This window comes from Phacochoerus africanus, chromosome 3 (assembly GCF_016906955.1).
Source record: "Phacochoerus africanus isolate WHEZ1 chromosome 3, ROS_Pafr_v1, whole genome shotgun sequence".
Taxonomy (NCBI): Eukaryota; Metazoa; Chordata; class Mammalia; order Artiodactyla; family Suidae; genus Phacochoerus; species Phacochoerus africanus.
In genome coordinates, this window is record NC_062546.1 from 24,005,258 (window position 1) to 24,025,790 (window position 20,533).

Sequence of the window (20,533 nt, forward strand, 5' to 3'; positions counted from 1 at the left end):
CCACTGCAGTGCCAGATAGAAAGCCACGGTGCTGAGCTGAGCTGAGCTCGGGGGAGGCCATGCGGAGCCTGGGAGGCAGAAGATGACTCTGTCATCGTAATAGTTTCAATTCTTCCAAACTTAGTTTCTTCATTTAGCACAAAGTGGCACTTCAAGCACTACTCCCCAAACAGCCCATGGCCCTTTCCACTTACAGAAAAGTCAATGAGAGAATACCACGGTGGATCAGAACTGGTGTCTTATATTGATTAGACCAGAGCCTTGCCAGGAGGGGCCTTCGCTACTCACCCACCAATGATCTCTATGGATAAATGAGGACCAAATCAGGCTTCTAAGCAAGGCTCAAAACTGGGCACAAGCCCAGAGAGACAGGATAAAAACTAATGACCTTCAACATAATTTTAGAAGCCAAACTAAAAAAAAAAAAAAAAATCTACTGAAAAAACATTTCATTTTACATAAATTTTTGAATTATATTCCATAGAGCTTCATAGATTCTACAAATGGGTTTTATAAAATGGGACTCTTTTAAAAGACAAAACAAAGCAAAAAATGCACACACACATGTTCTATGTCAAGACAACAGAGCCCACCAATACACATAATTCTGTACTCCTAGGCTAACTTACTGTGTTGTCCTCAGAACAAAGCTTTTCCTCCCATTTCTGATTAATCAAAGTGACTATATAGCATGTTGTTTAGGAAAAATCACCCATACAATGGCCATGTTCATTAGGCTTGTCTCATAAAAAAGAGGAAAACTGAGCCACGGAACTGCTCTAGGCGGCAACCATCACTCAAAACCCTGACTGCAGACTGGACCTCATAAGAAGAGGTGTGCCATTCACATTTCTGAACTTAGAAGTGACAATTATTCATTTTGAACTTGAAAACCACTGACCTAGAGCAAACTAAAGGTCATAAATATCAGGGGCTATTTGAGAACATTCATGTACCTTGAATTCCAAGGTTGTCATGAAATCTATTCAAAATAAAAGAAACTCCTTAAGAATTCTAACCAACATAAACAAGACTCCTTTAGAAAATTCAGGTTCCCTGGACAGGCCAGACAGCCCCCAAGACACACAGGGTATTTATGACGGCTCTTGGGGTCAGCAAGGCAGCAGCCACCTCCACCAGAATTGTGATTAAAGGCAAGAAGAGCCAGAAGCAAGCAGGCGCTGGCCAGGGATGGTCTCCCCAAGCAGGCAGGGAGGCCCCCCCAAAAGCACATCCCAGAGATGGAGATAACAAATACAGCTGCCAGGGAAATAAAGAACAAGAAACAGACAAGTTATGAAACTAGCCTCCATTTCTTTGGGCCATGAAGAAAATTTACTCAGAGAGAAGATATGTGTCCCCTGGAAGATTAAACTGCCTCTCCAGAGATGCAGGTCCCTACTGTTCAACTCCTCACTGTGTGACCACAGGCAAGGCCCTTCCCATTTGTGGGTCTAGCTGCCCCAAGCAGAGAATGAGAGGTTTAGACTCAGTGATCCCTCAAGTCCCCTCTTAGTCCACCAGCAGACTATTCATTATACCAGCATGAGATGCAGAGGAAGCTGAACCAATAAATCTACTGCTCAATCTACTGCTGATGGTACTGCCTACCTGGGGCTTCTGATGTGACCTATTATTTCTGCTGGCCTCAAGCCGCAGTCCCTCAAAACTCCCTCCAAGAACCAGATGTGCTTCTCTATACCTGTGTCTCCTGGAAGCTCCACCTACCTGAATCATGAAGTCATTTTCCTCCTGAACCTCACAGACGCAGCGGACCACTTCAAAATCGTAACGGTCATCCCCATCGAGTTCCTCGTCTGGGTTGGTGGTCACGTCGATGTCCTGGCCATACTCCTCATCGCTCCAAAGAAAGCTCTCAGAAGAGGACTCGCTCAGATTATCCTCTTCTGAGAGGAAAGGGAAAACAAAAGCCATGACTTTAAAAATAGTTTAAAAATGTTACAAACCCTCGACTATCAAGAACAGTAATGAGTTTTCAGAAAGCTGGGAAATGTGAACTCCGTCTGTTCCTTGGGCTGTTATCTACTAATCGCGCAAACAATATATGCTGCCTGGCAGTGAACTGAACTCCGTTTCCTCATTTTCCTGAGGGTGAAGGCCAAGCTAAGTTGCTGCTCAAGGTCATAGAGCTCACGGGGAGAGAAACTGCACCACACCACGAACCACCAAGATCATCATCCCTAACGATCGTGTTCCTCCACCTCGCCCAATCCAGCCAGGACCTGCATTACAGCCACCTTTATTTTTTTTTATTATTATTTTTACTTTTTATTTACTTTTGTCTTTTTAGAGCTGCACCCACGGCATATGGAAAAGCCCAGGCTAGGGGCTGAATAGGAACTGCAGCTGCCGACCTACACCACAGCCACAACAATGGGATCTGAACTGCCTCTGCAACCTACACCACGGCTCATGGCAACACCAGATCCTTAACCCACTGAGCAAGGCCAGGGATCAAACCTGCATCTTCTTGGATACTAGTCGGGTTCTTAACCCGACGAGCCACAACAGGAACTCACAACCACCTTTGAAATACTATAAACAGTGGGGAATGAGGAAGGGGCAAATTCCAGGGATAATCAGAACTACAATCACTAGATCCTAGTGCTTGATTTGTGATAATTACAGCTAACCTTTACTCATCACTTATTCTGTATCAGATACTATTCCAAGTACTTTCCACACACTTATTAACCATTTTCATTATTTTTTTACCATGTTATTTTTTATTTTATTTATTTTTGTCATGTGCACAAGACATGTGGAAGTTCCCAAGCCAAGGACTGAACCTGCACCACAGCAGCAACCTGGGCAGCTGCAGGGACAACACCTGATCCTTAACCCGCTGCACCACAAGGGAACTCCTATTCACTACTTTTAAACTCAGAATCATCCTGTAAGTTGCTGAAGAAGGGGAAGCTTTAAGGTAAACTCAGACTTCCCCAAGCCACCAGGTTAGATGCAGAGGCCACCAACAAGCAGTGGAAGAATGGAAGGGGCAGGTGTGCAAGGGAATGGGGGACAGTGGATTTGGTTATATACCCACTGGCTTGAGGGTACTTCAGACATTCAACTAAGACCAAAGCTACAGAGAAGGGAAGTTCAACGAAGGTATAGTTAATGGCCTATTTTATTTGATGTACTTCTTAAAAGATTTAACAGATTACTTGCAGAGGCCTGAGAGGAGATTACAATATCAACATACATCCAGCCTTCTCATACTATAGTGCTGTACAAATGATCAAGCCAGCAGAACCTCCTTACCAGACACTTTCACTTTCCCTTTGTGGTTTCCAGATTCTGAGCCATGGAGCTGCGGGCTCATGTGGACCCCAGGCTTATGGGAGGACCCACACCTGGTGACAGCAAATGCCTTGGGTGGAGAAGGTTCCTGGGAGGTGTCACTGATCTCCTCACTGCAGGGGCATTCTGGGAAAATAAGATCAGAAGAAAACTGGAACCCCCAGACATTACCAGGGCATTCCAAAAAAATCAACCCCATCCAACCAACAGCTCTGACGTTCATACAGCTCAAAGGCTCAAAAGCAATTCAGCTAGAACAGACTTAGGGATTAAGATTTCTAGTTACCTCCAAGAACCTCAAAGCCAAAAGCTTCCTCCTCACCATCACCCCTTCTCCCATTCTTCTGCCAGGACTGTTTGTCTAAGCTAAAAGATACTTGGAGAATAAAATGTGGCATCCCTTTAGCTCCCAAGATTGGAATACGGATTTTCTTAAATCTGTATTTTTATCAGAGATAGAAACACGCTTTTCAAGAAGTGAATCCTTTCTTGGCACCCCCTCCCCACTTATAGTAAGGAAACCCAAGGAAAACAGCACAGGGGAAAATTTACCAGGCTTAGTTTTCTTTTTCTTTTTCTTTTTCTTCTTTGGCTTCACCCTCACAAACTCTTTGAATTTCTTCTCTTTATTCTTTTCCTTGTCTTTTGCAGCTGAAATTAAATACAAGTATAAGTACTGGCATTCTAACATTTTGTTTTCAACGCTAGGATCTTTAATTCTTAAGTAAGTAAGCCCATGCACTATAAAGAACTAAAATGAGCAGGAGAACAGAGTTCTGCCTGGGAGGTCACCTTCCATTCCCCTTAGAGCTCTGCTGCCCCTTCTCTACCACAGAGCCTTTAGACCAGGGGTTAGCAAACTCTGGCCCACCACCTGCTCCTATAAAAAGTTTTAGCGAAACACACCACGATCATTTGTTACGTGTTCACCATGGCTACTGCCATGCTTCAATGACAGAGATGAGCAGTAAAGATAGAGACCAGGAGTTCTCTTACGGCACAGTGGGTTATGGATCTGGTGTTGTCACTGCAGCGGCTCAGGTTGCTGCTGCGGTGTAGGTTCAGTCCCTGGCCTGGGAACTTCCACTTGCTGTGGGCGCATCCAAAAAAAAAAAAAAGGAAGAAGAAGACAGAGACCTTATGGCCCTTAAAGCTGAAGAGATTTATTGTCCGGCCATTTTCAGAAAAACTTTGCCAACGCTACTTGGATTCCTACTCCTGAACGCTGGCTGCATACTGTAATCACTGAGGGAGATTTTTTTTTTTTTTCCCTTTATTGGCCACTTCACAGCATACAGAGTTCCCAGGCCAGGGATCAGATCCAAGCCACACCTGCAACCTATGCTGCAGCTGTGGCAACACCAAATTCTTTAACCCACAACTGTGCTGGGCCGGGGATAGAACCTACATCCTGGCACTGCAGAGATGCCACCAATCCTGTTGTGCCACAGCAGAAACTACACCAAGGGAGATTTTTAGAAAGTGAATGCCCAGGTCCCGCCCACAAAAATTCTGATTTAACTGGCTTGAGGTGTGACTTAAGCATCAGGATTTGGGTTTTGTTTTGTTTTTTTTTCCTTTTTTAAATAAATGAAATATAAGTCACATAATATAAAATTACCCGTTTAAAAAGGAAGAGGAGTTCCCACTGTGGCGCAATGGGATTGGTGGCATCTTGGGAACGCTGAGATGCTGGTTTGACCCCGGGCCCAGCACAGTGGGTTAAGGATCCGGCATTGCCACAGATGCAGCTTAGGTCACCACTGCAGCTAGGATCTGATCCCTGGCCCATATGCTGGGGGGTGGCCAAAAAAGAAAAAAGAAAAAGGAGCAATTCACACCTTCCAAAAACTCCAACTTCACAGCAAAACTTCTTTAGTTATCAATACTCCCTGTCCAAATTTCAGTGCAGTTTTCCCAACTCCCTTCTAAAAAGCTTCCTAGCTATCTTTCTACTGAGACTATAGTTCTCAAGCTAATAATAGCCTCATCATTACAAAATCCAGTTGTTTCTTCTCTCTTATCAAACATATCTGTAGCATTTCAGCAATTGGTCATGCCTTACTTTTTAGATGTTAAGACATGTTTAAGCACACACACATCCTGTGACCTAGTCATTTCCCTCCCAGATATTTACTCAAAAGATAATTTATGTCCACACATGAATGAATGCCCACAACAGCCTTTTTTTTTTGCTTTTTAGGGCTGCACCCACAGCATGGAGGTTCCCAGGCTAGGGGGTCTAATCAGAGCTACAGCTGCCAGCCTACACCACAGCCACTGCAACGCCAGATCCAAGCTGCGTCTTCAACCTATGCCACAGCTCATGGCAACGCTGGATCCTTAACCCACTGAGCGAGGCTAGGGATCAAACTCACAACCTCATGGTTCCTAGTCGGATTTGTTTCTGCTGCACCACAAAGGGAATTCCAGCCCACAGCAGCCTTAATTGTAATATCCCAAGGTGAAAACCTCCCAAATAGCCATTACTGGGTGAATGGACAAATCTGTGGTATATCCATAAAATGGAATACTTTCAACAATAAAAGTAGAAACTATTAATATATGCAATTAATAAGTGAATCTCAAAATAAGTGCTGATTAAAAGGAGCCTATAAAATCTAATGCATACTATATGATTCCATTTACATAAAATTATAGAAAATGAAAAGTAAACTCTATAATAGAAAGGAGAATAGCGACTGCCTGGGGATGACGGAGAGCGGTGGAGAGGAGGAATTAAAAAGGGGCATAAGGAAATTTTAAAAGGCAATGGATATGTTTACCCTCTTTACTGTGGTAATAGGTGGGTACATATGTCCTATCTCATCAAATTTTACAATTTAAATATGTACAGCCCACTGCATAACAATTAAGCTTCAATAATGCCACAGGGAGATAGAGAGGGAGGAGAGGGAGGGAGAGAGGGAGGGAAAAAGAAAGAATGGCCAGTGGCATGTAAAACATTCACGATGTTGTGCAACCAGTTCTACTCTAGTTCCAAAACATTCCCATCACTCTGAAGTAAAACCATTCACCATTAAAAGCAGATTCTCCCCAACCCCTCAACCCTTGGCAACCACCAATCTACATCTGTCTCTATGGATTTATCCATTCTGGACATTTCATATACATACAAAACGTAATCTGCTGTGTCTGGCTTCTTTCACCTAGCATAACGTTTTCAAGAGCATCAGGATTTGAACACTCTCCAAGTAATTCTGATGTGGAATCAAGAGGGATGACAAAGCATGTGTCGGGTAGAGTAAGCAGCAATCAGATATTTGAGATTTTAACCGAGCACTTATGTGCAAATACTGCAAACATCTAATTTAACCCTAACAACCACCTGTGTGTATCATTCTACTTTTACAGAGGAGGAAACTGAGGCTCGGTGAGGTGAATGCACCTGCCTGACATAATACAGATATTTAAAAACAGGGTTATCTGGCTCTCCAGCACTACATCAGCACTACTGCCCAGACCCCTCCTCCATATAGGCATCCAGGAACTGGTAGAGAAGACATCAGGCTGCTTTCACCAGCTGGTAAGTCCGGACTCTACAGGCAGAAGTTAATCAAACAGCTAAAGAACAACACAAGACTATCTCTAAGCTCCCTTCCTATTAAAATACTCTGCAACTGGGAAACAAAGTTCAACAAACAAGAACTCTAAAATGACCTTAGTCTAATTTACAAAAGTACTTATTTTAGGAGTTCCTGCTGTGCCACAGTGAGCTAAGAATCCAACTGCAGGAGCTTGTGTCGCTGCGGAGGTGTGAGTTTGATCCTTGGCCCAGCGCAATGGGTTAAAAAGGATGCGGCATTGCCAAAGCTGCAGCGTAGTTAGCAGATACGGCTCAGATTCAACCCCTGGCACAGGAACTTCCATATGCCACAGATGCGGCCATAAAATAATAAAAATTTTTAAATAATTTAAAAAATAAAGAAATAAAAAAAAGTTAAAAGTACTCATTTTAAGATTAAGAAACCAGGGCCTATAGAAATAAGCTGACTTATTCACAGTCATGTAGTTGATGAGCAAAACATGGTTTAAATTTCTCCTAAATTCATTAAAGCAATCAAGAATATTTACTTTTCCTCTGATCCTAGGAACAGTCTTCCTCTGGAAGAGAAACAGAACAACTCATTTCTGCATATTCTCTTGGCCACAGCCATATTATCAGTGATGGCTTCAATTCATTTACCTAACAAGTATTTGAGCATCTACCATGTTCCAAGCACCAGTCTAAGGAGGAGGGTGGGATAAGGCACTGAACAAAAAAAGACAAAAATTCTTGCCCTCACAGAGCCACATTCTAGTGGGTGGCAGCAGAAAGCAAATAAATTACATAGTATTTTAGGAGGTGGTTAGCGCTATGAAAAAAATAAAGCAGGGAAGGGGGGCAGTAAAGATGAGGGAAGGAAGATTTGTAATTTTAATAGTCTGTAGTCAGAGAATGCCTCATCGAGAAAAGGACATCTGAGCAAAGACCTGAAAGGAGTGAGAGAACAAAACATGCAGGAATCTGGAAGAGTCTTCCAGGCAGGACACCCAGGACTTCAGAGTTTAAGAAACAGGCACAGGGAACACTTCCTAACTCATTCTATGTGGCCAGCATTACTGTAATACCAAAATCAGACAAAGACATAACAAGAAAGGAAAAGTGGAGACCATTATCTCTCATGAACACAAAGGCAAAAATATTAGCAAACTGAATCCAACAATGTATAAAAAGAATTATATACAGTGACCAACTAGGATTTATTACAGGTATACAAGTAAGACTGGTTCAACATCTGGTAAACAAATAATGTAATTTACCATATCAACAGGCTGAAAAAAGTAATATATCAACTGATGCAAAAAAAGCACCTGACAAAATCCAACACTCATTCAAGATAAAAATTCTCAGAAAACTAGGAACAGAGGGAAACTTCCCTAACTTGATAAAGGACATCTATAAAACACCCACAACTAACTTCACATTTAATGGCAAGAACTGGATGTCTTAAGAGCAGGAACAAGGCAAGGATGCACCCTCTCAACAGTCTTATTCAAGACTGTACTAGTCATCCTAGCTAGTACAGTAAGATAAGGAAATAAAATATAAATTGGAACTAAAGAAATAAAACTGTCTGCAGAGACATGACTGCCCCTGTAGAAAATCCCAAAGAGGAATTCCCATTGTGGCTCAGCAGGTTAAGAATCCTACATAGTGTCCTTGAGGACACGGGTTCGAGCCCTGGTCTCTCTCAGTGGGTTTCAGATCCGTCATTGCCGCAAGCTGCTGTGTAGTTTGCAGATGTGGCTTGCATCTGCAACCTTGTGGTGCAGACCTGCACCTGCAGTTCTGATTCGACTCCTGGCCCAGGAACTTCCATATGCCAAAGGTATGGCCATAAAGAAAAAACAAAATTCTCAAAGAACTGACAAGAAATAAACATAAAAATCTGAACTATGACTATAGCAAGGTTGTAATATACAAGATTAATATACAGAAGTCCATTGCTTTCCCATGTATTAGCAATGAACAATTATTTAGTGAAATGAATAAATAGCAAGGAGGTCTGTATGTCTCTATTGGAATTGAAATTAGAATTAGGTTGAGGGATAGATGATGATGCAGGCTAGACGATCATGCTTTACAAGGAAATTGGCCTTTTCTATGAATGACTAAGGGGCTATTGGAAGGATTTGAGCAAAGAAGTGATAGGATTTAATGTACCTTCACTCATAAACATACAGAATCCATTGCCCAATTCAGTTTTTGATTTATAAATTCAGGTTTTAATGACCTCCAAACTAAAGTAAAGTAACTATCTATTAGCTCAATGAAATGCCAACAGCATTAACCCAGTCATGAGCAGAACTGGTTGAGGAAGAGATACCACCTAGGTTCTGGATCCTTGAGATGCAAAGGTCAAGATGTAGGGTATAAACTGTCAAATGCCAGGGCATACCCAGTCATCACCTAAGTATGGGAGTTCCTTTGGGCTTCTCTAAACAATGATTTTTTTTTTTTTTGGGGGGCTATTTCTTGGGCCGCTCCCGCGGCATATGGAGGTTCCCAGGCTAGGGGTCGAATCAGAGCTGTGGCCACCGGCCTACGCCAGAGCCACAGCAACACAGGATCCGAGCCACATCTGCAGCCTACACCACAGCTCACGGCAACGCCGGATCCTTAACCCACTGAGCAAGGGCAGGGACCGAACCCGCAACCTCATGGTTCCTAGTCGGATTCGTTAACCACTGCGCCATGACGGGAACTCCATAAACAACGATTTTTTATGCATTTCACATTTTATTAAAATAGCATCACATCTTTAGGGAACTCAAAAGGCAGTAAAAGAAGGGTGAAGGAAGTTCATTCCACACAAGAGATTCTTGAGGACGCCACATTATTCAAACTCACATAGGTCATGACTAATAGTCCCAGAAAATAAAGGCATAATGAACACACTTTCACTGGCCTACCAGCTTTGAAATCATGAATTTTCTCAATTTGGTAGGATATGTATTAATTCAAGCTATATATATACATATATATGTGTATATATATATGACTTTTTTTTTTTTTCCTTTTAGGGCTGCACCTGTGGCATATGGAGGCTCCCAGGCTAGGGGTCGAATCAGAGCTACAGCTGCCAGCCTACACCACAGCCACAGCTACTCGAGATCCAAGCCACATCTTCAACCTATACCACAGCTCATGGCAACACCGGATCCTTAGCCCACTGAGCAAGGCCAGGGATTGAACCTGCAACCTCATGGTTCCTAGTCAGATTTGTTTCCACTGCACCATAACAGAGACTCCTATATAAGACTTTTATATCAAACAACTTCAAACTGATAAACTCAATTTTGCATAAAATATATAAATATAAAATACCTTAAACATGATTACCACTTTACAGAAGAGGAAGTGAAATTCAGAGAAGCAGCAAGATCACATAAGTTGACCTTCCCTGGACTTCCCCATTAAGTGAGCTAACACATTGCCTCTACTGCAGAATCAAATTAAATTGGGTTTCCTGTTACTTAAAACCAAAAGCATCACAATGTTGCAGTTGATCAGAAATATGATCACATTAAGCTTTAAAGATTCCCCTCCTGAGGCTTCAATTAGAGAAGTAAACCATGAGGATAAAAATAAGAGATATTCTAGAAAATTGTTCTATAGAAACCTGTGTTCTCTGAAGAGAGAAAACCTGCAGAGGCTCACCCTGGCTTCTGACGGAAGATTGTAAAGTCACATGTAGCCTTAAGCGGCAGAGCCCACAGGGAGAACTGCCCAGCAGGGACTAAGCTAACCCAGGTGAGTCACTGAAGAGGGAGAGACAATAAGCAGAACTCATTCACTCACTCATTTGGATGACCCATGTGCACAGAAAATCCCCTGCAGGGAGGCATTCTATTCCCTGCTCCAGGCCCAGGGCAGGGCATCCTTCCCTGGAATCCTAAAAGACAGCAGGGCCTAGTGGTGGAAGTACAGGCTCCACAACTAGATTGAAATCGTGGCTCCACCAGGTGCTAGATGTGTAGACACTTGGCTCTAGTTAGTCCATCTCATCAGCACCTCAGTTTCTAATCCATAAAATGGAAACAACAGTATCTGCCTCATAGGGTTTGTTTTGAAGATTAAATAGATAATACAAGTAAAGAACTTGCAACAATGGCCAACACATGACAAGTACTTAAACATTAGCTCTGTTATCTCACCTAACATACTGTCTCCTTGGAAAGTGGTGCTGGTCTGCTGTCACCTCTCTCTTTGAACAGGTTGACCGATTGTCCATGACCCACAGAACACAGAGCTGGCTGCAGAGCCTCTTCCTGATGCCCAGCCTTGGTTGGACAATGGGAAACTTCCTGCCAGGGCTCTGGATCAGAGAGCAGCTTGTTTTGCCTGAGGAGAGCACGGCTTTTCCAGGACGGCCCCTGTACTCTCCTCAGGTAGCAGGCACCCATGAGGAGAGATACCAGGGCCCTTCTTGCTCCCTCTGCACAGCCTGCTCCCTATTTCTCCCTTGGATCTTCACTGAGTTACGAGAGCAGGACATCAAGACCACTGCTTCCACGAGGGAAGAGGAAAAAACAACATCACCCTCCCCTATGGGAGAACTGCCTGTACACCCCAGAGCTCGGCCATGCACAGTGGGGACAGTCACCAGAGAACGTTCTGACCTGCACAAGGAAATGGCAGCTCAGGGGCAGAGCGTGGGTATGAACTTGGAGGGGTTCTCACTGCCTATCAGAGGAAGTGACCTCACAGCCTAACACCATCATTTCACCTTGTTCACCTTTCCAGCCTCATCTCCCATCAGTCCCCCACCATGGATCTCATCCAGACACTAGCCCAAAGGGGCCTTCAACAAACCCTTCCCTCAAGCCCTGACTTCTCCAATACCTATTTCTCCATTTCTTCCCTAGGAAAAGAGTGCATTTTCCAGCTTCCCCTGAGAGATAAGTAGCCATGTCACATGTTCTGACCTACGGGATATAAACAGAAGTCATGTGTGGCACTTCTGGGTTGTGCTCTTAAAAGAAAGAAAGAGGGATGCCCCCTTCCCTGCAGCTGAAAGATGGGCAAGGTGGTAAATGAGTGATTCTAGATCATGCAGAGAGTGCAACACCTTAGACCTGGTGGCACAATGGGCAGAAAGCTGGCCCTGGACAAATGCAGAGAGCCACAGCAGTGTCACTGTGGGGCGCTTGCAGTCTGACATGAGGTGGAAATAAATCCCCATCTTTTTTTTTTTTTTGTCTTTTTGTCTTTTTGCTATTTCTTAGGCCGCACCCACGGCATATGGAGGTTCTCAGGCCAGGGGTCGAACCAGAGCTGTGGCCACTGGCCTACGCCAGAGCCACAGCAACGCGGGATCCGAGCCGTGTCTGCAACCTACACCACAGCTCACGGCAACGCCGGATCGTTAACCCGCTGAGCAAGGGCAGGGACCGAACCCGCAACCTCATGGTTCCTAGTCGGATTCGTTAACCACTGCGCCACGACGGGAACTCCTAAATCCCCATCTTAAACCACCTTCTTTGGTTCTCTAAGACCACATAATCCATATCCTAGTTTAGCTCCTATCATTTCCTTCCCTTTAAGGGGAAAGAGGGCATGTTTTGGTAAGAAGGTCCCTCAAGCACCCCAAGAGAAGGTGCAAAGAAGTACCCATTCTGGTGCCCCAAGGCTTCTTTTGACCTTAGATAAGGTTTGCCCAGAGTGAGAATATGAATGAAATGGATTTAACAAGAGGTAATAAGCACAGATAAGTTCCCTTTGATACCTGAATATTCTTTCTGGGCCAAATCTCTACTCCAGACTGAAGTGACTTACACAGAATCAAACCCAAACACCAAGGAAGCCTGAAATCACCTCTGGAAGAGACTTTACTAAGTGGATTCTGGCATTCTAAGAAACCTTGTTTGGAAAAGCAATTCGAAACTGAACTTAACATACAAATGGCCAATAGGCACATGAAAAGATGTTCTGTTCAACACTGCTAATTATTAGAGAAATGCAAATCAAAACTACAACGAAGTACTGTCTCACACTAGTCAGACTGGCCACCATTAAAAAGTCTATAGGAGAAGTTGCCATTGTGGCCCAGTGGAAACGAATCCGACCAGTATCCATGAGAATGCGGGTTCGATCCCTGGCCTTGCTCAGTGGGTTGGGGATCTGGCGTTGTTGTGAGCTGTGGTGTAGGCTGCAGACACGGCTCAGATCCCAAGATGCAGTGGCTGTGGTGTAGGCTGGCAACTACAAGTCTGATACGACCCTTAGCCTGGGAATTTCCATATGTCGCAAGTGAGGCCCTAAAAAGCAAAAAAAAAAAAGTCTATAGGAGTTCCCAGTGTGGTTCAGTAGTAACAAACCTGACTATTACCTGGTGAGGATATCTAGCCTCACTCAGTGGGTTAAGGACACAACGGTGCTGTGAGCTGTGATGTAGGTCACAGACTCGGCTCAGATCTGGCATTGCTGGGGCTGTGGTGTAGGCTGGCAGCTGCAGCTCCGATTCAATCCCTAGCCTAGGAACCTCCATACACCTCAGGTGCAGCCCTAGAAATAAAAAAATATTTAAAAAGATCTAGGAGTAACAAATGCTGGAGAGAGTGTGGAGAAAAGGGAACCCTCCTACACTCTTGGTAGGAATGTAAATTGATGCAGCTGCTATGGAGAACAGTATGGAGGTTTCTCACAAAAACTAAAAATAGAGTTGCCATGTGATCCAGCAATCTCACTCCTGGGCATATATCCAGACAAAACTGTAATTCAAAAATATACATGTGCCCCAATATTCACAGCAGCACTATTCACAATAGCCGAGACATGAAAATAATCTAAATGTCCATCAACAGATGAAGGGATCAAAAAGATCTGCTACATGTACACAATGGAATATTCCTCAGCCATAAAAAAGCAATGAAATATTGCCATTTGCAGCTACATGCATGGACCTAGAGATTATCATAGTAAGCAAATTAAGCCAGAAAGAAAAAGACAAATATCACGACATCACTTATATGCGGAATCTAAAATATGACACAAATGAACTTACCTACAAAACAGAAACAGACTCACAGACACAGAGAACAGACTTGTGGTTACAGGAGGTCAGGGGGAAGGGTCAGAATGGGAGTTTGAGACTAGCAGATGCAAAATATTACATATAGAAAGGATAAACAACAAGGATCTACTGTAGCACAGGGAATTATATCCAATATCCTATAATAAACCATAATGGAAAATAAATAAAAAATAAACTGACCTTCCAAATTAACTTATGGGACTAAGGGCCTGGCTGAGGGAAGAGGAAACATCGGAAGGCCGGAGTGGAAAGGGGTACCTTAGGGACATGTGATCATGACACTTTTTCCCCCTCAATGCCTCTGAACTTTGCTCTGCTTGTTCCTGGCATAGGGATGCCTTTCCTATTCCCCTGCCATCTGGTCCAACCCCTACCTACCCTCTCCCTTTAAGACTTAACTCAAATGACACCCCCAGCTCTCAGCCTCCCAGCCCATTTTACAGGAAAAACCTGAATCTGAGTTCCCATAGCACTTTATATGTTCCTTATATAAAATGTAGCAGTTCTCACTGTATCTGTTTATGTGCTTTTCTCCTCACATGAAAGAGCCCTGTCTCATTCCTACCTAGTCTTACATCTTCATTTTGGAGAGGAGGAAATCAGATCTTCGAAGAGCTCAGATTAGTGAACAGTAGCAACATTATTACTAAGATTCAGTCTATGGAGTTCCTGTCATGGCTCAGTGGTTAACGAATCTGACTAGGAACCATGAGGTAGCAGCTTCGATCCCTGCCCTTGCTCAGTGGGTTAACGATCTGGCATCGCTGTGAGCTGTGGTGTAGGTCACTAGCCTGGGAACCTCCATATGCCATGGGTACGGCCCTATAAAAGACAAAAAAAAAAAAAAGATTCAGTCTATGGACACTCAGACCAGAACTGCTTTTCTCTGCCTAACCTGACCAGCAGGGAAATTAGGGGCAGGGGCAGGCAGTGGAAGGTGGGGGTGGGGCAGACCAAAAATAAAAATGTCTGTAGAGCACTTTCTGGTCCTGATGGAATCTTCATCTGAGAAATCTTTTAGTACCCAAGTTCCCAGTTGTCATAATCAGATTACTCACCATAAAAAGAGTACTTTTTTACCTTATTTATTCCCAAGCAGGAGTTCCCATCATGGCTCAGTGGAAATGAATCTGTCTAGTATCCATGAGGATGCAGGCTCAATACCTGGCCACCCTCAGTGGGTTAAGAATCCAGCATTGCCATGAGCTGTAGTGTATGTTGCAGACATGGCTCGGATCCTGCACTGCTGTGGCTGTGGTGTACGCCAACAGCTCTAGCTCCGATTTGATCCCTAGCCTGGGAACTTCCATATGCCACAGGTGTGGTCCTAAAAAAAAAAAAAAAAAAAAAAAAATCCCCAAGCAGCATACATTCTGTAATATTCTGTTTTTCACTTAAGCATAATGTCAAATTCACACTGCCTGTGAACTAGGACACAGGCTGCCTGGTGTCAGAGTCTCATCTTGAAACATCTCCCCAACCAAACTCCCGCCACCACCTGAAATTCCACCCTAAAGATAAGAGCTTCCTTAGCAGTTGAGGTGAAAACTAAATATGCTGCGAAAACAGGTGAGCTATTGAGCTGGTTTTATTTTTTCAAATCTTAAGAAATTTAGTTATCAGATTAGTCAAGTACCCAACAACCATTAGGAAACAGAAAGAGGCTCTGATGTGAGAAAAGTGGGGGCAATGCCTGGAACAGAGGGTGCCTTCTGGAGGGCTGGGACCTACGGAATATTCTGATTATGCCTCTACGTTTTTCACATTGATATCCAGCAGCATGATGAAAGCTAAACATGCCAACTGACTCCAGTTCACAGATGGTCAAAACCGAGGATCCTGCTGGTTAGTGGCAGAGGTAGGAAGTGCGGCCAGAGCTTTAATTTCCCAGCTAGAGCATAGAAAGATGAAGGGTCTGGTTTCCTTCAGCCTGGGAACTACTGGCAATCTCAGCAATCTGAGTTGTGAAATCATCTGTGTCCACCTGAAATGAGGGGTGGGGGCAGCACGTCCCTTCCGGGCTGCACAAACCTGCTCTCAATCTGAGATGGTGCAGGAATGACCAGGCTATACTCTAACAGCGGGTGAGAGGCTGTGTGGCACACTCTGCCACCAAACTGACCAGTTCTACAAAGGAACAGCAGAAAGGTAACAAGTTAAAACAGAAGGATTTAAAAGACCCTTTTGTTTCCTCAAAGCATTTTGTAATTGTCCACCCCTGCCAACCTGGCAACTGTACCCAGAGCAGATCTTGTTATTTTAAAAACCTGGCAGGGAAAAATCCTCAATTCAGGGATTTCCAAATCCCAGTAAAAGATATCCTTCTATATTGAGAGAGAATAAAATCCCCGTATATTGGTATGAGACCCAAGGGCAGAACATAAAAAAAAAAAAAAAAAAAAACGTTTTGCGGAGTTCCTGTCATGGCTTGGCGGTAACAAACCTGACTAGGACCCATGAGGGTATGGGTTTGATCCCTGGCCTCACTCAGTGGGTTAAGGAGCTGGCGTTGCCAGGAGCTGTGGTGTAGGTCGAAGACGTGGCTCAGATCCCACATTGCTGTGGCTGTAGTGCAGGTCAGCAGCTGTAGCTCCGATTTGACGCCTGGGAATTTCCATATGCTGCAGCCGCCCTAAAAAAGCAAAAAAGACTTTTTTTTTTTAATCTTTTCGGGCCACACCCACAGCATATGGAAGTTCCCAGGCTAGGGGTTGAATCAGAGCTGCAGCTGCCGGCATATGCCACAGCCACAGCCACGCCAGATCCAAGCCCCACCTGCAACCTACACTGCAGCTCCTGGCAACACGAGATCCTTAACCCACTGATCGAGGTCAGGGATCAAACCCGAGTCCTTATGTCTATTATCCGGGTTCTTAACCTGCTGAGCCACAACAGGAACTCCTCGCTCAGGTTTCTTAATTTGGTAACCACAATGGTAACAACTTGTCTTTTGGTTTTGCAGCTCATCAGAGGTAAACTGAGTTTAGAACTTAACTTTCTGACTGCTTGGGTTAATGTTTTCACTAAGATAAAGAGCTAGTATTTACTAAGAATTTACTATGGGCCTGACATTGTGCTAAGCCTTTTACATTAGGTCATTTAATGTAACAAAGTTCTGAGATAGCTAGTTATATTATCTCCATTTCACAGACAGAGAAACTGAAGCTCAACAGTTCTTCTGCCCAAGGTCTCACAGACAGCAAGTAGTGGAGGCTAGATTCAAATTCAGGTGTGCAGACTCCAAGCCTGCACATATTGCTCAACACAAATCAAGACCTCAAGTAAAATTAATCAGGAATTCCAAAACCAAACAAGAGATCTGTACATGACCAGGAATACCCACCCTCTAAGTCAGGTGCATTACACTGGGCAAAGCCTCCCCATGGACAATTACCATGTTCATCCGTCATAACCCATAGTGGGAAAGAAAGGAAAAGCAATTTACAGAGTTTCTACTTCTTCCTAGCATTTTGTTTACCTTAAAAAAAAAAATCTTGGAAATTCCCATGTGGCACAACAGCTGAGGGTAATAGAGCTGTATGGACCAACTCTGTGGCCACTTAGCCATATGTACCTACTGAGCACCTGAAATGTGGTTGGTCTCAACTGAAATGTTCAGTAAGTTTAAAACACACACTGGATTTTAAAGGCTTAATACAAGAAAAAGAATACATAATAGCTTATTAAACAATAATTCTTACACTAATTACATGCTTAAATGATAGATATAGCATTTTGGATATTTTGAGCTAAAATTTACTCAAAGAAATTTCACTTATTTCTTTTTATGTTTTAAAATGTGGCTACCAGAAAAAGCTACAGGCTGAACGCATTACATTTCCTTTTATTTATTTGGCCATACCCTCAGCATGCACAAGTTCTTGGGCCAGGGATCGAACAAAGCCAACAGCAGTGACAATGACGAATCCTTAACTGTTAGGCCACCAGAGAACTCCATCACATTATATTTCTAATGGATGATAGAGCACATATGACTAAGAAACTGCAGCTTGACACATTATGTCTTCACAGCTTAGTTAAGGACTGACCTCTCAGAGTCAGAGATCATCTTAGTCTGTTTGATCCTGCCCTACTTCCCTGAAACCTGACTTTATACTTCCTTGGGAATGCTGTCAGATGTCCCAGGAGTTCCATACACCATCTAATACCTATGTATTGTAATGGAAAAGTTACCAGCCAAAAAATATATAATGACATTAAAATTTGAGGTAAAAAGAAGTTGGGGGAGTTCCCTCATGGCACAGCACATTAAGAATCTAGCACTGTCACTGCTGTGGCTCAGGTTGCTACCATGGTGGTGGTTCAATTTCTGGCCCCAGAACTTCTATGTGCCACAGGTGTGGCAAAAAAAAAAAAAAAAAAAAAAAAAAAGAAGCAGCAGCAGCAGCTGGGAAGCCTTGTGGAATTTACTGGAAATTCATTAATTATTCTGAAATCCCCCAGAAACATGTAATTTTTCAGTTTGAGAAGAAACTGCCAAAAAGATTCTGTTATAATAAGACATGAACATGAGACTTTATGGTAACCCTTACTACCACCATTGTAGTTTCTATGCAAAGCAAAGTGTTGCTAGAAAACTTCTTCGGTTGCAATTACAAAGAAACTGGACTCAAAACTGGACCCAGGAGGAGACACACATCACCTCTTAGTTCTTTAGTTCTGTTAGCGGGGATGAGGCATAAGTCTGGGGGAGGGGATGGCTGTGCCCGTGCTGTTCCAAGCACTAGTTCTCCTGCTGACTTCTAAAGGAGCTTCCTTTCCTTGGAATTCCTGTTGTGGCGCAGTGGTTAACAAATCTGACTAGGAACCATGAGGTTGCGAGTTTGATCCCGGCCTTGCTCATTGGTTTAAGGATCCAGCATTGCCGTGAGCTGTGGTGTGGGTCGAAGATGCAGCTCAGATCCCGTGTTGCTGTGGCTCTGGCGTAGGCCGGTGGCCACAGCTCCAATTAGACCCCTAGCCTGGAAACCTCCATATGCTGCAGGAGTGGCTCAAGAAAAGGCAAAAAGACAAAAAAAATAAAGAAATAAATAAAGGAGCTTCCTTTCCTTGACTGTCCCCGCTCCATACTGGGAGTACCAAGCCCCTCAGAGACTAAGGGATTTTCTAAAGTAACTGGACCGGCAAGAGGTGGAGGTAAGAATGAGAGTCAGGGATTTCTGCTTCCTCCAGGAGGGCCACAACTCCATGATACAATTCCCGATGATCACTTGTCATTTCCAATTTTGGGGGGTTCAACTGGACCAGTCCAACCTGACACCTGCTTTCCATGTCAGCCCTTCATTATACAGATACAATCCAGAACCAAAATGCTTACTTGGGGAACTGGCAGAGACCCGCTTCCTGGTCAGGCTCTCCTGGCTGGTCTTGTCTGAAGCTGAAGAGCCCCTTGTCTGGACATGCCTCTTTCCTGGGTTCTCCTCTGGCTCTGGTGACTTCTCCATTCCGTGGAAATACTTCATGTGATAGTGCAAGAGCTTGGCTTTGCGGAAAAATTTTAAACAATCTGCAACCTTGCACCTAAACTTGTGATCTAGGTCGACAGCTGGTGCTTTAGATGTCACAAAATCATCTGTTTTCTTAAAAGTATTTGTTACTGAAAAACAAAAACAAAGATCCCTCATGCTTATTTTGGTTATTACAACACACGCATCACAGGGCAATAAAGAGTGAAAAAGCAGCATGCATATGTAGACGAGACATCAATGACCACTGCTATTTGAAAGACCAGATATAAATAACCTCAGGGTACATGATAGAGACTCAACTGTGAAATCTTTTGAAAGAAGAGACCAACTTTTTTTTTCTTTTTTAAAGCACTCCTACAAGTTCCCAGGGTTTCAGAAGAACAAGGGAAAATCCTAATCAAAAAGAAAAAAAAAAAAAATCAGAGATCCAACCCAGCACTGTTATTCATGAGTTGGACCAGATTCAGACTTTCCATCATCCCGATACTTTGTATAGACAGGACTAGAGAATATTCTGGTGGGATAGCTTTATGAAACCAAAAGGATCTTACAATGGTTTTTGCACAAGGAGAGTAATTACCACAAAGCTTTTTAGTACTGAGCTTTTAAGATTTCCCTACCATGTAACTCTGATCAAGAGGACTCAGAGACTAAAAGAAGACAACCAACTGAATGGAGCTAGGAGGCATGAGGTGAATTCGGAGGACTCAGTCAAATTCACAGAGACAAAAAGGTTGACACCCCACCCCCCAAATACACAGAAGATGATGGTCCGTCATGCACCAATGACCAAAAGGAAAGCAGTCACAAGGAATTCATGAATGTTAGAAACTTAGTTTATTGACGACTCCCTTCACTATGCCCTTACCCCAATGAGAGCAATCATCTGAAACTCAAATCACTCCTACTCTATAGACTGTCTACCCAAGAATATCCTGAATGGACAGATCTTTCTGGAGTGAATAAAAATTTTCCTAAATGCAATTATACATTTTCCATCAGAAGTGAAAAGCATGCTGAACTTACGGTAAATATTATGACTACTTTTTCAAGTACCACTTGAAAAAGTCAGACCATTCCATAGTCAGAAGGAATACAAAAATTCTTCATACTCTACAT

The 20,533-nt window shown here is 43.4% G+C and overlaps 1 protein-coding gene across 6 annotated transcripts in view; it reads right to left on the minus strand.

Annotated features, from left to right (window-relative positions):
- Positions 1-20,533, minus strand: part of PHF20 (PHD finger protein 20) — a 147,999-nt gene that overhangs the window by 24,674 nt on the left and 102,792 nt on the right. For 5 of the 6 annotated variants that reach the window (XM_047771197.1, XM_047771196.1, XM_047771194.1 and 2 more), the window contains 4 exons: positions 19,264-19,542; positions 3,877-3,975; positions 3,286-3,450; positions 1,729-1,907 (listed from right to left, as the gene is read on the minus strand). In XM_047771197.1, coding sequence (XP_047627153.1) covers positions 1,729-1,907; positions 3,286-3,450; positions 3,877-3,975; positions 19,264-19,542 — 722 coding nt within the window. The remainder of the gene's footprint in view (positions 1-1,728; positions 1,908-3,285; positions 3,451-3,876; positions 3,976-19,263; positions 19,543-20,533) is intronic. The other variant, XM_047771195.1, reaches the window with a different exon arrangement.